The 18,212-nt window shown below is 33.0% G+C and overlaps 1 protein-coding gene across 4 annotated transcripts; it reads left to right on the top strand.

Annotated features, from left to right (window-relative positions):
* The first annotated feature begins 1,427 nt into the window (after nt 1-1,427).
* VLN5 (actin filament bundling protein P-115-ABP protein) lies at nt 1,428-18,147 on the top strand. Of its 4 annotated transcripts, none has more exons than XM_085671194.1 (23): nt 1,428-1,446; nt 3,359-3,485; nt 3,622-3,721; nt 5,209-5,277; nt 5,387-5,623; nt 5,762-5,939; nt 6,021-6,153; nt 6,463-6,625; nt 6,712-6,856; nt 6,993-7,093; nt 11,377-11,532; nt 11,779-11,847; nt 11,947-12,015; nt 12,111-12,248; nt 12,660-12,788; nt 13,114-13,261; nt 13,392-13,402; nt 14,164-14,304; nt 14,572-14,697; nt 14,777-14,842; nt 16,879-17,206; nt 17,303-17,505; nt 17,650-18,147. In XM_085671194.1, the coding sequence occupies exons 2-23, from the start codon at nt 3,430-3,432 to the stop codon at nt 17,761-17,763; spliced, it is 2,880 nt and encodes a 959-aa protein (XP_085527320.1). In that variant the 5' UTR covers nt 1,428-1,446; nt 3,359-3,429; the 3' UTR covers nt 17,764-18,147. The 4 variants fall into 4 exon arrangements, with proteins under 4 accessions (XP_085527320.1, XP_027922178.1, XP_027922177.1 ...); XM_028066377.2 differs by lacking the exon at nt 1,428-1,446 and adding an exon at nt 1,474-1,793 and having other exon boundaries at nt 17,312-17,505; XM_028066376.2 differs by lacking the exon at nt 1,428-1,446 and adding an exon at nt 1,476-1,793.
* Nucleotides 18,148-18,212: the final 65 nt, after the last annotated feature.

Below are 18,212 nucleotides of genomic sequence, written 5' to 3'. Positions count from 1 at the left end.
AATATCACTCCATTAAAAAAAATTAAGTCGTGACAGCCCTCAAAGTAAAAACGAAAACTCTGAAAAGTCATCAAAGGAGAATTGACCAACTAAATATCGACGGTTGATAATATATAGATATAAATTTTTTTACAGCCCAATAATATAACTTAGTTATTAAAATTCCAATCAAAGAAATAATTTTATGGAAAAGAAATGGCCAGCAAATGATTGTCAGCAAAAAATTATTTGTACTGAACTAAAAACATACTATAATTATTAATTATCAGTTATTTAATCTTAATTGAGATAATAGGTCAAATTAATCTTTAAATTAAGAAAATATCAAATAGTTTCTGAATCTTTAAATTATCGGTACATCAATTTAGTTAACTCGTTATTAGTAGTTCAAAAGACCAGATTTATAGTGTTTAGTTCGCATACTTGGTTATCAGCTTCTCACATACCTAAAAGTAATTGGAATATTTATTTATTTTTTTCATTAGTTTTTTTATCTACCAATGAGAAAATGTTACTGTAGTGATCCTCTAAAATCATCAAAAATGCATAATTAAATAGAGACTAAACCCTTTTGATTATACAAACGTGCTTAGGAATCTAGTCTGTTCAATATTGTTGAATGATACCGACAAATAATGAAGTACTTCGATTGACTACTTAACTTTTTAGAGATTTTTTTTTTTTATTTAATTAGGAAATACTATGACCAATCATCCTAATTCAAAGACTAATTTATTAATAGCTTACAACTCTGGTAACTATTTACCTCGCTAATTTAATTCATCGCTATACCTTTAAGAGTAAAGCATCGGAGAATTTAATGAGTACTTATAGGTAAATAAAATAAAAAATTAACTTATGAGCTACTATGTAGACTATTAATTTTTCTTAATAAATTTCTCCATAAATTACTTTTAATTTATAAACAAGTTAATTTTATTTTATTTTTCTTTTTTTTACTGCAAATATTGCTGAAAAAATTTCTCTCATACTATACTTACTCATATATTATAAATTAAAGTCCCCAATAATATTGAGAGTAAAATATTGGGAATATGGGCCAATATAGAGAGTAAAATAATTAAACTCCTTATTCATATTGAAAGCATAGAAATATAAGGCCTGACTTTCCAACTTCATTAATTCACTTTTTCTGCATCGAGATTCTTCATATATTTTCCTTATCCGTAAATCCTTCTCCTATATCAATAACATATACTTTGAATTTTTTTTAACTATAATTATAAATCTAAGATCGTTATTCTTTATATATAAATGATAGTTATATAAAAATAAATATTAGTATTTTGCAATGCATGCTAAAATAGTATTATTATATTACACACTGTAGCATAGCGCAAAGGGACTTGCATTGCATTGCATGAATGAATAACACAGTAATATGATTTGCATTGGAATTGGGTGATGATAACTCAAGTTTTCCAGGTTTGTCTCTTTTTCCGCGTGCAACCCTCACAAAGCGGAGGTCAAGGTTGCTGCATCACCAGCCATTCACCAGTCTTTCTCGCACCATCCCTTTTCTTTCTTTTTTTTACCCTATTCTCTCTTCTCCTTAAAATTAAAATTAAATAAAAAATAAATAACAAAATTAAACTTCACTATCCTCATTTTTTTAAAAAAAAAATAGATCTAGAATCGACGCATAGAAACAGAACATGGAAAATAAACAAACTAGTTTACATGCATGCTCGCTGTTTACCCACTGAAACCAGAGAAGAAGAAGAAAGAGAGAATGAACTTTCTCGCCTAGGTGATTGCTTGCTAACAACAAGGTACTTCTGTTAATCGTTTCACCTTCGCCTCGCCCCCGCATTTGGAATTCCATTTCGTGCTCTCATTAATATATTTTGAAACCGTGTTTCATTTACGACTGCGCAATTTACAATTTGCATCCATTCAATTTCTCAATTCTCGCCTCGCATTTAATTTAATTAAATGTTGATGACATTTGACGGCATTGACATTTTGAGTGAACAATAATTGAAGGCCAGAAAATGGTTACTTGAAAGAGGCCAAGGACAAGGGACTTTTTGTGTCAATGAAATTGAATTGAACTGATAATTTTTTCTAGTATTATTGGTTCCCTTCACATCGGGTTTTGAATTTTTTTTTTCTCCCACTTAGTTTCATGAAATTTTGAAATTCCAGGCATAAGGCCTGGAAATCGGAATGCGATTCATTGTTTGTTTCACTGCTTTCAGTGTATATTAGTTTTTTTTTTCCCTGGATTTTACTTTTTTTTATTGTTATTCATATAGAGGATTTCGAAGAGTTTGAAAATTTTAAGGATATCTGTTTTAGAGAATATGCAGTTTTGATTCCTATAAATTTTAATGGCAGAGTTAGACTTAAGTTTTCTAAAATTAAATCATTTGGGCCTGCTGTCAATATATCATTTGATAGTGAACAAAAATTGCTTTATTTTAAAAAGTTGGAGGATGAAATCTGCGATACAAATTTTGTAAGAACTAACATTGCACATTGGCGAAGCTTTATGGATAAAACAGGTGAATTTAAGTAAAAAGATATTTTATATATTTGTAGATTTTAGCTTGTTGTGACTTCTTTTCTTGCATTCATGCTGAACTCGTAGGATGAATTTATGTATTTTCAGACATTTTTCCTCTTTCATTTGCGCTGAGTACTAGCTGACAGATTTCTTTAAACCACTCTTCCTTTGAGTGACATTCTCTCTCAATATTTTCTGTCAGGGTTTGGTGTTTTAGGCAATTTCTGTACATTGTCTTTACTGCATGTGCCCTGAAGATTTGTGCCTGTGTTCTCTTTTGAATAAAAGTGATACTAAATATTTTAAGCCAGTCAGCGTTAACGAGGAATTATTTTGTGATCACTCAAAATGCAATTTCTAAAGTTAAAGGCATTCCCTTGAAAAAAATGAGGTAAGATAATGGACAAGGAAATGGGATTGGAACACTTGGGCATTTAACGAGGTTATACCAGCGAGATATTAGGATATGTCTGTTTTTACCAGCAACAAGCATAAGACATTTGATTATTTATTTGTATACTCATTTTTTCATTTTAAACAGCTATGGGTGAGTAAGTAGTTGCTGACACGCTTAATAATGTGTTCCCACACATGCCAAATTTGTGGAGCATGAATACATTTAAGTTAATTCTTTGAGTTTTGTGAATGAATGGTTAATCTTGCGCTGAGCACATTAAATGTAACCACTTGTATCATCAGTAAATCAATCTGTCTTCATAAAGTTATATTCTGAGCCAGATTTTCCTAGTTGAAAAAAGTCAGTGGAAGCCTTTTCATGTGCTTTTCTTACATCCCACAATAGATCAATTAGATCTTTCCTTTCTACAGGGCTTTCTTTCAGGGTAATTGTTTTGTACATTCAAGCTAGGTTGTGGAAGACCAAATAGTATAAGAACAGTATGTCTGTTTCTATGAGAGATTTGGATCCAGCTTTCAAGGGAGCTGGCCAAAAGGAGTATCCTGCACTAGCTAACAATAATATATCATGCTGTTTAACAATTATCATATTTTTATCCTGGCAATGCGTTCAAGGTTGCCGCTGCTTAATTAGATTTCCGTGCTTCTGCATTGTTCTCCTTAATCATATACAGTGGACTTGAAATATGGCGTATTGAGAATTTTAATCCAGTTCCTATCCCTCAGTCATCTTATGGAAAGTTCTTCACTGGGGATTCCTATATGATCTTGAAGGTAAGTAACATTTTCCAAATGATTACTCATTCATAGAATGCTAGCCTCTAAACCTTGTTGCAAGAAGCTCTAGTATTTCTTTTTGTTTCTGTATTATATGGACTTACCTATGGTTCCCATGATACAAATTGTATTGAGATGTCTTTGAATTTTGGGTAGGTTTTAATACCACATTAGAATTTGTGCTTGAAGCATAACTAGATTTTAAAAGATATGATTATAATACTAGGACTGCCAAAGTCTTATAAGGACTACATTGATTAAATATCTAGTCAACGTTAGATATCAACGATACACAATACTATATGAGGTTGATTTTGGTGTTTTTATTTATTTTTTCTTTGTAGAACATGCATCATGTAAACTCTATGCTTTAAGAGACATAAGGTTGTCTTGGTGGTAAAATTGAACGAGACTCGATTATTCTGCTAACAAAAGCTAGCATTAATTACTAACATTTACGGATATAAAAATGTAAACTCTATGCTTTAAATACCTGCAGATGTAAAAATGGTGTGAGGATTCATGTGAATAATCAGGTCCTGTGCATGAGACTCCCACTATTATTGGGTCTAGGCAGGGTTATGTATCTTATCAATATTCTGTATTTATTACAACTGTGTGTGTAGCTCTCTTGCTTATGGTAAATGTAAATAATTTAAATTGTATTATTATTTTACCATTTCACATTGTAACACCTTAGTTTATAGTTCTGCATGGCTAGAAGAATTAGACAAAGTTTATCATGAGCTTAGTCAGACTCAAGATGATTGTTGCCTTGTATAAGACATAAAGTGATCGAGAACACTCATCCATCTAATGCTAAATAAAAATGCTAACTGATGCTGCCTTTTTGTTGTTAAAGTTCTGGTTATGAAGTTTTTTCTAAGTAGGAACACACAAATGTTAGTTTACATGAACCATGCTGCACTAAAATGTGAGCAGGAATATTTGATATCTTTTTCTTCTTTTTGTTGGGATAGTCAGCAATTCCAATTTTAGCTAGAGATACTAGATTCATGCATAGGATGGGAATACTGGAAGCTTAGAGATTCAGAAGCTCACAAGTGCATAAGAACTAGTTTTTAGTCCCGTGCACGGATAACTTATAAGCAAGATCATTGAAAAAATAATGCTATATTTCAATAAGAAAAATATACAATCATCTTTCATACTATATGTTGAAAGTAAAGTATGCATAAGAGTGTCAAATGTATAAGAATGTGGTTTTCTCTAAAGAGAGATTGTTGAATTTACCATATAAGATTCGTTTCCCTCCCGCCAAAATATAAATTTAAGATGTTTGTTCGAGTCTCAATATCTACCTCGGTATAACTATTGTGTTGGATTTATGTTATTCTTCATTATTTTATTTTTTGTACATAAATATTAGTCCGGTAAATTTTATTTTTCTTCCTGCATCAGCTGTGCATTAATGTCTTTCCATGAATATCTTAATTTTCTTTTTGCTTATCCTCTCCATGTAGACAACTGCTTCAAAAAGTGGTGCTCTGCGTTATGATATCCATTATTGGCTTGGTAAAGGGACCAGTCAGGTAAGTGTTGCTGTTTATATATTGCCACCCCCTCCAATTGTTTTGGTTTAATATTTGATGTTGTCTCCCTCGGTTGATTTGCTCACTGATGATTACAACTTTAAAATAGGATGAAGCTGGTGCTGCAGCCATCAAGACAGTCGAGTTGGATGCAGCTCTAGGAGGACGGGCTGTTCAGTATCGTGAAGTCCAAGGCCATGAAACAGAAAAGTTCCTTTCTTATTTCAAACCATGCATCATACCTCAAGAAGGTGGAGCTGCCTCTGGTTTTAAACATGTGGAGGCCGAAAAACATACGACACGGTTGTTTATATGCAAAGGGAAACATGTGGTACATGTCAAAGAGGCAAGTTTGACCATATTCCTCTGCCTTCGGCTCGTTGATGTTTGAGTCTTGTATATTGTTATTGTGCATACTGTATGCGACACCACATATGTAAACAATATTTTCTACTTGTTGATTAGCTATTTGTGTTGGTTATAGGTTCCATTTGCTCGATCTTCGCTAAACCATGATGATGTTTTTATTCTGGATACTGAGTCCAAAATTTTCCAATTTAACGGTTCCAACTCATGTATTCAAGAAAGGGCTAAAGCATTGGAGGTTGTACAGTTTATTAAGGATACCTATCATGATGGGAAGTGTGAGATAGCTTCCGTTGGTAAGTGTAAGTATATTTTACAGATTCAAACATGATTGCTTAGTATCACTAATTGGATATAAATGCTCGAGTTTCTTGCAGAGGATGGAAAGTTGATGTCTGATTCTGAAAGTGGAGAATTCTGGGGTTGCTTCGGGGGCTTTGCTCCTCTTCCACGGAAAACAGTCAGTGATGATGATAAGTTTGCTGATTCTCATCCTCCAGAACTACTTTGGTAATATGTTTTTCCAGTTTTCCCCTGGTTTTTTCATTTATGTTCGCGGTCAGTATATTCCTTTCACTTCTTTTACCAAACGATACCTGGATGCAGTTTGCTTATGTTAAATTTTATTTTTTTATTTTTTACCAATTGTTTTTATTCCCCTTCTGAAAACTTATGGTGTTTATCAATGTAAGACTGTTATAAATTTATTATTCTTTCAACCAAAGTTGTATGTGATTCTGAATAGATGAAATTCATTTATTATACTGAAATGTCAAACTCTGTGCTGCTCTAGTTATCGTGAAATTATAACTTTTCCAGTGTTGACAAGGGGAAGACAGAACCTGTTGAAACTGATTCCTTGACAAAGGAATTGCTGGAGACAAACAAATGCTATATTTTAGATTGTGGGTTGGAGGTGTATGTATGGATGGGAAGAAACACATCTCTTGATGTAAGAAAAAGTGCAAGTGGAGCTGCAGATGTAACATCTCTTGTTTCTTTCTTTGTATTGTTGAGCCTACTCTGTGATTTTAAATGACTTTTGAATCTTTGTGGACCCAAAAACAGAAGTTAGTCAGTGGCACTGGTCGACCAAAGTCCCACGTAGTTCGTGTAATTGAAGGATTTGAAACAGTAATGTTCAAGTCCAAGTTTGATTCTTGGCCTCAGGCATCTCAAGTGATGTCTGAAGATGGTCGTGGCAAGGTAGCAGGTAGTTTTAATTAAATTTTTATGCTTGTCATTGGACTGAATATTTTTCATCAACTTTAGAATGATTTTGTCAGCTCCATTACCCGGGCCTTCATTATGTTCTTGTAATTCTCTACCTTTTTTTTGTCACTTTCTAGCACTTCTAAAACGTCAAGGATTGGATGTCAAGGGTCTCTTAAAATCTGAACCAGTAAAAGAAGAACCTCAAGCCTATATAGATTGCACAGGACATTTGCAGGTACTCTCTACTAGTTTGTATACAATAAAAAATTATCAAAAATTGAAATTTCTAGATGTAACTTTTGTTGGTATTAATTTCAAATTTTTTGTGGTCTTATATCCCTTATCTAATTGATTTCTTATATTGAAAGAATCTTTTTGAATCACAATCACTGTATCCATAATACTCCACCGGTCTCACAATTAGAGGCATACAATGCAGCTGAATGCACTGTTAGGTTTTAGAGAGGGGGTTTCACTGGGGAGAACAACACCAATGAGATCTGCTCACAACTCCTACTGCATGTGCTATATCAGGTCTGGTGCAAACCATAGCATACATCAAGCTCCCTACTGCAGATGCATATGGCACTTTAGACATGTGATTTTCTTCTTCCTCTGTCTGAGAAGATTGCCTTTTTGAGAACTTTAAGTGAGTTCCCAAAGGTGTATTCTTGGTTTTAGCATTTCCAACATTGAACCTGCTAAGCAACTTTTCTATATATTTTTCCTGAGATAAATTTAGAATACCTTTAGATCTATCCCTGGAAATTCTCATACCAAGAATTTGCTTGGCTGGACCAAGATCCTTCATTTCAAAATTTTCTGACAATTGTTTCTTCAACCTGTCAATTTCTGCCATATTAGCACCAGCAATCAACATGTCATCAACATACAAGGCAAGAATGATATAACTATCAATATATTTCTTCACATAACAACAATGATCTTCTTCACATCTGTGAAATCCTGAGTTTCTCATAAACTCATTAAACTTCTTATACCATTGTCGCGGTGCTTGTTTCAACCCATACAAACTTTTATGAAGCTTGCATACAAGATTCTCTTTGCCTTGTACTTCAAAACCTTTTGGTTGTGCCATAAAGATTTCTTCCTCAAGATCTCCATGTAGGAATGCAGTTTTCACATCTAACTGCTCCAGATGAAGATTTTCTGCAGCTACTATACTCAAGATAACTCTGATGGTAGTCATCTTGACAACAGGAGAGAAAATTTCTGTGAAGTCAATTCCTTGTCTCTGTTGGAACCCTTTCACTACGAGTCTGGCCTTATATCGTTTGCTGCCATCTGGTTCTTCTTTTAACCGATAGACCCACCTGTTTTGCAAAACCTTCTTTCCTTCTGGAAGCTTGGTTAAAGACCATGTCTTATTCTTCTGAAGAGACTTTATCTCATCTTCCATTGCTAGCTCCCACTTAATAGATTCACCTCCCTGCATAGCCTCAGCAAAATGCTCTGGCTCACCAGCATCAGTCAACAACAAGTAATGACACTTGTATTCCTAACATGCACAAGAGGCTAAGATCTGTGTTCTATCTTATGATAGGAATATGTGAAACCTGGAGTGTTAGACTACTTTATTAGATTTGATTTAGAACAAAATGAGTAGATGCTTAACATTTTCTGAGAGAAATGAATATAGAATAGGAAAGGTTTTTAATGTAGAATAAGCAGCATGACATTTCCTCTACAAATTAGACGTATAAATATAAAATTTGTGATCCTTTGTGATTTATGTGCTATCTTAATACTTAATCAGATTATTATCATATTTTTTTTTATTTATCTTCAATTTTTTTTCTTCCTAAATTTTATATTCATTTGTTTTCTGTCCTACAATCTTTTGGTATCCCTGCATTTTCTTTACTTTGTATCAAGCTTGCATGGATGCCTCTCATCATATGCACTTAGCTTGTTACAAATATAATCAATTCTAAGATCCTGTAATGTTTCAGTAAAATATATATGCTAGTTGATCATTAGAATTAACAAACTCAGTTTTGATATCTCCAAATACAATTTTTTCTCGAATAAAATGATAATCAATCTCAATATGTTTGATCCTTTCATGGAAGACTGGATTTGAGCTAATATGAAAAGCAACTTCATTGTCACATATAAGTGTCATTTGAGTGACGTCTCCAAATTACAATTCTTTAAGCCATATAAGCTCACAAGTAGCTAGATTTTGCTACAACATTTTTGTTTCTTGCTCTTCCAAGAGATCAAATTATCATCAATGGAGACACAATAGTCAGGAGTGGATCTCATATTAGAAGGAGAGCTTGCCCAATTGACATACAACTTAGGTGTGATTATTGCGTCCATATATCAAACCTATTCCAAGAGAACCTTTAATGTACTTCAATATACGAATCACAACATTCCAATGATCTGCACATGGAGAATTAGGAAATTAACTCACCACATTAACTCCAAAAGAACAATTTTGGAAATATTAGGGTGAGTAACTATAAGATAGTTCAATTTTCGAGCTAATCTTCTATACTTCTCAAGATTTGAGAGGGGCTCCCTTTGATTAGGTAGGAGTTTGGTATTGAGAATGCATGATTGTGTCAACAAACTTTGAATTCATTAGCCTAGTTTCCTTCAAATATCCAATGCATATTTTCTTTCAGAAATAACAATTTCATTGTTAGATTGTGCTACCTCAATCGCCTAGAAATATGAGTTTGCCAAGGTCTTCAGTTTGAAAGTGGTGACATAGGTGTTGCTTTACCCATGAGATGCCATGGTCATACACCTAGCAATCGAGTGACAATAAAATACTGAATGATCTGTCTCACGGCGAGTTATGCCAAATTGTTGAGCAACAATGTTAAATTTGTCAAACCAAGCCTTAGGAGACTGCTTGAGGCCATATAAAGATTTGCGGAAATAACGTACCAATTCGAAAGACTCTCATTGAGCAACAAAACTTGGAGGTTGCCTAATACATAACTAATGTATAACAATTCAAATTTGTCAATTAATGAAAAAGAACAAGTAATTTAGCTGTTCAAATCTATTCAAGTATATATTGTAGAGAAATTATGGAAGAATCAGTAAGGAAGAAATAAATCAGGGATTTTGCTCATCTTGTTGATGTTTTGGGTTTTTATCCCTGCCATGAAAGTCAAGTTTCTTATATTTTCCTCCCATTTGAGGTTTTTGTCCTATATTTTCTACTCCTTAGGTTAGTCCCTATTTCCCATGAAGGATTGGTCCTCCTATAGTTTCTTTTTACTGAGGTATTGATCCTTGATGGACCAAAACTCAAATAGATAGAAACTATATGGACAAAAATCTTATTTAGACCATTTTCTTAACAATTTAATTAGAAGATGATCAACTGTAAAATGATTTCTTCTTTCTTTTTTGTATTTGGTGTAACCTTATTAAAGTATTGGCAAAAGCATTTCACCATAATACATTTTTGTGTTAACGAGTACAAGGAATTTCCCACATTCCACTGTTAAGATGTAGGGTTTAATGGAAAAGAATACAAACTAGTAAAGTCCCATTGAGTGAAATATGAGCTATTATCTACTAAAACTAATGTAAAAAATTACAACTATATCAGAAACAATGATTGTATAGAAAAATATGGAAAAATAAAGGTTATGTTAAAAATTGGGTACCTATACTCAACATCATGTTTCGTTTTAGTGCCTATATGAAAAATTCTAAATTCTGAGTCCTACATGAAAAAAGTTTTTATGAATAGTTTCCTACAATATTCTGAAGCCATAATGGTGTTGGATGTTTGCTGACTTGTCAAACTTTTGTCTTATATGGTATTAGGAATCGATACAACAAAAGGTTTGACAACTTTATAATCATTTAGTCTTGTTATGAATTTTGCAAATGGTAAGGACCGATTTGTAAATATTTTTCCATGTAGGGACCAAAATGTACAGTTTCTCAATTAATAACATGAAAACAATTTCATGAGGAAATGTTTTTTAAATATAACCAAAGATAAGAGGAAAGCAAAGAGAAATAGCTGCGGAATACAACTTCCATCCATTCCTTCTCAAAAATTGTCCGAGCTCCCAATTCCCTCTCTCTTGTAATAGCCTCCTTATGGATCACATTCACGCTTTTTCTTAGCGTAATGACCTCTCCCACTTTCTGTTCTCCATGGTCCATGTGTCTCTCTTTTTCAAATTTTGGAATATAGGTTCCATATCTTAGGACCGTGGCCTAACTACAGCAGTACTAATCTTTTTACAGAGTTTATGAAATTTACGTCAAAACTATGGTTGAGACTTGAGGTAACAAGCGAAAGTATTTTCCGAAGTTTATGAACGATTGTAATATGCTGCCCAATATTTTCTTTTGTTTCTTAAACATTTGGTAGATGGTGTCCTATGAGAGTTTCAAACGATATGTTTTTACTTCTCCCTATTTGGTTGGACTAATTGTAATTTCAGTGTCCTAGATTTGTCTTGCTTATTTGTTTGTGTTGTTGAGAAGAGCTTTATCATAATCACACAGGTTTGGCGTGTTAATAGCAAGGAAAAGATTCTTCTTCCAGCCACTGATCAGTCAAAATTTTATAGTGGAGATTGCTACATCTTTCAATATTCATATCCTGGAGAAGATAAGGAAGAGTATCTTATAGGAACATGGGTTGGAAAGAACAGTATTGAGGTGAAAAATTTAAAGAGCTTTATTCTACTTCTTTTTTCACATGTGTGTTTATAATGTTATCTTTCATGTAAGCAAATCAGAAAATTTGACTGCAAAATATTCTACTGGAATTGAAACTGTCTTAGTGAATCACTACTTATACATTTCATTACACTGTACCCAACATTGGTAACTTTTGGGACCAGAAAGCCATGCATAAGTGTGTTTGCCTCCATTCCTTACAGAAGCTTTCTTTGTTGAAATTAGGAAGAGAGGGCTTCAGCTCTTTCACTGGCAAGCAAAATGGTTGAGTCAATGAAGTTTATTCCTTGCCAGGTAATTTTTCTATGAGTGTGTTATGTTCAATTTGTTAATAGATGTTTGTGTTTGTTGCTTGTATCCCTATTGATAGTATCCGTGTGTAATTAATTGAAGGTTCGTATCTATGAAGGCAGTGAACCAATTCAATTCCATGCCATCCTCCAAAGCTGTATTGTCTTCAAGGTTTGTGGGATTCTGGTATTGGGTTAACTAAGAAAAAAAATCTTATTTTTTATGAATATATTTGTTTTGTTTAATACTGGTCATGTACCTATCAGGGTGGACTTAGTGATGGATACAAGAATTACATTGCAGAGAAGGAAATTCCAGATGAGACATACAGTGAGGATGGTCTTGCATTATTCCGCATCCAGGGTTTTGGACCAGACAATATGCAAGCTATACAAGTTGAACCAGTATGTCATTTTGTCTGTTCATAGCAGCTATCTCTATCCACTCTACACTTACGGGCATTTCAAACATTTTAAAAAAAAATTATATCTATTTTATTTAAAGTTAAAATTACTGATTTGAACCCTATAAACAAATTTATCTTTTGGTCCCTGTACTTAAAACTCATACCTTTTCTTATGTATGCTACTTTTTAATCTCTTTTAATTCCTATAACTTTAAGTGAAAGGAGGAAGACTAAAAATAGTATGTATATAGACTTAAAAGGATTAAAATAATATTTATAGGGACTATAATAAATGATTTTTTATTATTGGGATCGAAAGATAAATTTTGTAGAACTACACAGACTAAATGAGTTGTAAAAATGCCATTCTCTTTAAAATAATTCTTTTCGTATTCCTTTTGTCAACCAGGTTGCTTCCTCCTTGAATTCCACTTACTGCTACATACTTCATAGCGATTCAACTGTTTTTACTTGGTCTGGAGGTTTAGCAACTTCAGATGATCAAGAGCTTGTTGACAGAATGCTGGATTTGATTAAGGTCCGTTATGTTCTGAAATATGTTTAATGCGTAAAATTTGATTCGTCCAAATCAAAGACCAAAAGGTTCTTTTGGTAAACATATTCATGTTGGACTAGCAGTTAAATATGGGATATTTTTTGCATATTGAAAATTGTTAACTATTAAGGTTATTTATAAACTTGGCGTTGGGCTACCTATAATTCCTCTTAGTTCAGGTCCTGGGTTTTGATCCAGGCAGGTGTTATCGTCCAAGCCACATTATCCCATCTTGCGAACTATGTCTATATAAAAAATAAATATCACTGTTTATTAATTAAAGCATGTGCTTGGCAATTAACTGTAGCCGGATTTACCATGCAAATCACATAAGGAAGGCGTAGAATCGGAATTGTTTTGGGATTTGTTGGGCGGAAAATCAGAATATACCAGTCAAAAGATCGATAGGGATGAAGAAAGTGACCCTCACCTATTTTCTTGCGACTTCTCGAAAGGTAAGAACTAAATTTTTTGTTGACGAAAGAGATTTATCTAATCTCCATCCTCAGTTCCTTCTCTTCTTAAAGGCAAATGACTGACTTGTTTGTGATGGCTTCTTTCTCTTCCTGACTGACAAATATGCAGGAAATTTAAAGGTGTGTACACCCGCTGATCTGTTGATATCATGATTTTGCAATATTCCGAGTTATGGTGTGAAGGCATGTTAAAGAAGTTTTTGCCTATGTCAATATTTTATTTACAACGTTTTAACTTTTAAGTTGTCCTATTATTTAAAAAGTCAATGACAGGGTCCAATTTCAACAGTGATTCAACAGGATTGAAAAACAAGCTAGGTAAACCAGAAAGAATGATGGCCCATGAAAGGTTACAAAACTGGGATAATATACAGTTTTTGAAGACACTTTTTAACAACCACATTGCTGTTACTCAAATCTTGGGCTAGAAAGATGATTTCTTTGGTTTTCATTAATCTGAGCGCATAATTAGATGTCACGGTTAACACTTGAATGATAAACAGCAGACAGCAAACTGGTCAAACTTATATAACGAGTAGTTGACATAATAATTGGCAAAAAAGAACGAAATAATCTGATCCATATAAAAGCATCATGTTAGGACCTAGGACATAATCTTTCCACAAAGTGGTTATGACCATCTTGGCTTCTTTGAAAGACAAACTGTGGATGTGGAATGTTTACAGAAAGACTGGTCAGTGTGCTATTGATCACTTTTCTAGTAAGTAAAGGTGCATTTAAGATAGATCTATATGGTGAATTAAACTGGGGTGTGATTTCATCCCCAATAAAATCTCATTGCTATGCCGTATGCTTTACTTGTGAAGATGCAAATATTTGGATTTGTTCTGCAGTGCATTAATCTGAAGCACTGTTTGCAGGTGAAAGAGATTTACAACTTTTCCCAGGATGATTTGATGACAGAAGACATTTACATATTGGATTGTCACTCTGAAATCTTCGTCTGGGTTGGCCAGCAGGTTGACCCAAAGAGTAAAATGCAGGCTCTAACAATTGGTGAGGTATAACTGGTTTTGTTTTTCCTGGAAGCTCAAAACATTTTAGATTAATTTAGTGACTAGTTGTCTAATATTTGAGTTACATTATAAATCAAACTTCTCACCACTAGGTTAATGTTCTTCTAGGTTTTTCATTTTTAATATGGATTTAACTATGACCACTCCTTCTATTGTTATTAGAATAACATAAAGCAGTTTCAAAGTATTTTACGTTCTAGTATTTCTGAAACCAGGTGTGCAATTTTTAACTTATTCTTTGGAATTATACAGAAATTTCTTGAGCATGACTTTCTTCTAGAAAAATTATCTCGTGAAACTCCAATATATATTGTCATGGAAGGCAGTGAGCCACCTTTCTTCACTCGCTTCTTTAAATGGGAGTCTGCAAAATCTGCAGTAAGTTTCTCGATGTATACGTATAGCCTCAAAAAGTCCTATACTTTTGACTACTATAATAATTCCTTGTTTATGGTAGATGCTGGGAAACTCGTTTCAAAGAAAGCTTGCAATCCTCAAAAATGGGGGAGCGGCACTCGTACTTGTAAGTAATCTTTTATTTGCTTCCTTAATTACTGAATAACATTTTTCTGAAGAGTGAGGAATGATCACATTAATCTTTGATATATGTCACGAGTGAGATAATTTTATCCAAGGAAGAATACTGTCTGTTTATCCCATTGCTCCTTGTTAGCAGGTCTCCCCCCTCCCTCTTTTGATATGCTAAGACGGTGTCTAAGTTTGAACCAAAACTTTTTGCACATCCATCTAAATCTCACACCACTAATAGACTCTAGTAGGAAAGAACTAGTGCTTCAGTTGAATAATTGTTATCAAAATTTCAATTTTATATAAATTTATCTCATTGATATAACTTTTCTTGACTAGTTATATTTTCTTAACCATTTATCACTAAACTTTCTTAGTCCGTGCTTGTTTTAGCTTAAGATTTGAAAAATAATATATTTTTTTCAAAAGCTCTCTAGAATGAAGGGTAAAAGAATTATTACTTTTTCACAATAAGTTGAACTAAGCACACACTTAACTGTATATTATTCTAATGTTTCTATTTTTGGATTAGGTTTCTTTTTGAATCACAGAAATTTAAAACTTTGGATGAACATGAATTAAAAAAGTTATTAATATGGCAAAGTTTTTAAAGATTTGGTGATATTGGTGATCTTGATTTATTGCCATGAATTAAGGTATTTAAAAGAAAATAAAATAAATTACTACTTGATTAAAAAAATGAAACTTAGTCAAAGTTGAGCAGGTTGGCAAGCTAGTCTGATAGTTAATTTTTTTTTAATGTTATTTTCTTATTAAAACATAGTTCATTATATAAATGTTTTGTAAGTCGTTAATTAGATGCATTAAAAAAATTATTATCTTTATATATTAAATTATTTTATCATAATTAGTAATTAAAATTTAAATTATAAAGGCTAATAATGAGTTATAATATTATTACATATTTTTATTCTTCAAATAATACAATACAAAAAGTTAATTTTTAAAATTGTTATTTTTATTTTTATTTTTAATAATCAAAAGAGTTGTCGGACCAAAATGAGTTAGCTACCTCAAATTAACAACTGGACCTACCAAATTAGTGGCGGGCTGGTGAACTACTTTACCACGTAATGTTTAATGTTTGAAGATAAATTGAATAGACTAGTTACTTTATTTATGGATTGAAATGTTAGATTTACTAGCTTATAAATATTATCCATTACTTTATTGTTGAGAAAACTAGAAGAACAGAGTAAAGATTGGTGAATGACATTTAGATTAGATTAGACATAAGGTTTGTCTAAGGTCCCATAATTTCTGAATCCAGTTCTACTCCCAAGGAGAGGGCTAAAGTTCAGACTTGGAGAAGACAAATGTTTGAAGGACCTCCTGTCGTAAAACTAAAATAATGATAAAGAATTGCAAAAGAGTGGTATAAGCTTTTGAAATGAGTCTACCAAGAGCCATTGTTGGAAACTAATGGTACTACTTTTGGTTCTTTACAAAAAGAAATAACTACTTTACACCATAAATTAATTAATTTTCATTAATAATGTCATAAACTTAAATTTTATTTTAAAAGTACTAATTATATGAAGTAGTTGTTATTTAATGATATTCTCTGTAATTCAATAAAGCAATTTTTTCATCAATGAATGTGATTTATGCTGCTAATAGACTTTACAAAAAATTAAGGATATAAAAAAAAATAACTATTGCATCTATAAATGAGGTTAGATTTCTTATAATTGAAAAAGGAACATAATCCGTTTCTGTTTTCTACAACTGTGGTCAAACATCATTTTATGGCTTCAAAACCTTCAAGAAACTTGTAAACACGAGATCTTTTGTAGCTACATTCAATAAAATTAAGTTATGAAGTAAACTGGACCTGGTTAACTGAACTATATATTGAATTTTTACTGCTGAATTCAACAATTCAAGGATGTGAAATTGGTGCTGATCCTTCATTGGGGTAGGGGTGTTAGTTGGTAATAGATTATGACATGAGTCATAGATATAACAGAGTATATCGGTATGGTTATTGAATATTTAATACATTATCAGAAACATAAGCGAAGAGCATCAGTATCTTATGGGGGAAGGTCTGGTGGTGTGCCAGATAAATCTCAGCGTTCTCGTAGCATGTCTGTCAGTCCTGATCGTGTTCGTGTGAGGGGCAGATCTCCAGCCTTTAATGCTCTAGCAGCTAATTTTGAGAACACAAATACTAGGAACCTTTCAACTCCACCTCCAATGGTTAGAAAACTGTACCCGAAATCTGGGGCACAGGATACAGTGAAACCGGCATCTAAATTTTCAGCCATATCTCATCTTACTTCTAGTTTTGAACTACCATCAGCTCGAGAAAATTTGATTCCTCGGTCCCAAAAAGGTATGCAGTAGATGAGTGCATTGATATTTGACGTTTGTGTTAGAATATTTCTGATACAAAATGCCCTTTCACTTTTTGGTTCGTTATTATTTGAAGTGGGTTCAGGTACCAGCATATCAAACCCCGAGACAACTACCGAGGGGGTTTCTATGAGCAAGAGAATAGAATCTCTTACCATAAAGGAGGATGTGCAAGAGGGTGAAGCTGAAGATGATGAAAGTGTCCCAGTTTACCCATATGATCGCATTAACACAGATGCTACAGATCCTATAACAGATATTGACGTTACTAAACGAGAGGTAAATGAAAACAACTGGATTTAGTGTTGCATGATCTAGCGTTTTTTCTCATCTCTTTTCCCCCTCTTTCATTCTTTGGAAATTTCATCATATAACCAAGCTTTCTTTCATTTTAGTTCTGACTTGTTCGAGCTTCATGAACAGGCTTATTTGTCACCTGCCGAGTTCCAAGAGAAATTAGGGATGGCTAAGAATGAATTTTCCAAGTTACCAAAATGGAAACAGAACAAACTCAAGATGGCAGCTCGCTTGTTCTGATTCTTAAAGTGCACTTCACATTGTGTCTGCTCCGTGCATTTGACTTTCTTATCGGTGTTTTATATGTCAGGGAGTTTGGTATCTGTTTTTTGCAGTAAGAAATTGAAAATATGGAAGTAAAAGGACAGCATGAGTTTTCTTTTATCTAGCGAAAGGAAGAAATTAAATAAAGATATTTAGGTTCTTTCTTTGTTAAAGAGTTGCTTGGTGTTAATTATGTAGGGGTTAATTGCTTGTGTTTCTTATTACTCATTTTTCATTCAAAATTGTTCTGGGGGAAGAAATTACTTAGGTTGTTTTGATGTACAGTACAGTGTAAAAGCCACCCAACAAGTTATTTATTTTGGAAATAAAAGTGCGATTCCCCCCTCCCTTATTACTCAATTTTTTTTCATGTTAACATTTTTCTTGGTTGTATATCTCGAACGTTCAAGCAATTTTCTTGCCAA

Source organism: Vigna unguiculata, chromosome 3 (genome assembly GCF_037176805.1).
Source record: "Vigna unguiculata cultivar grain cowpea cultivar isolate G323 ecotype 2 chromosome 3, ASM3717680v1, whole genome shotgun sequence".
NCBI classification, from domain to species: Eukaryota; Viridiplantae; Streptophyta; class Magnoliopsida; order Fabales; family Fabaceae; genus Vigna; species Vigna unguiculata.
This window is presented reverse-complemented; position numbering and strand designations above follow the sequence as displayed.

Excerpts from the sequence above, each read along its gene's own strand:
- VLN5 (XM_085671194.1), top strand. The coding sequence starts at position 3,430 with ATGTCTGTTTCTATGAGAGATTTGGATCCAGCTTTCAAGGGAGCTGGC. Across the intron at positions 6,626-6,711 it reads GTGCAAGTGGAGCTGCAGAT|AAGTTAGTCAGTGGCACTGG; the intron begins GTAACATCTCTT and ends ACCCAAAAACAG. Across the intron at positions 6,857-6,992 it reads TGGTCGTGGCAAGGTAGCAG|CACTTCTAAAACGTCAAGGA; the intron begins GTAGTTTTAATT and ends GTCACTTTCTAG.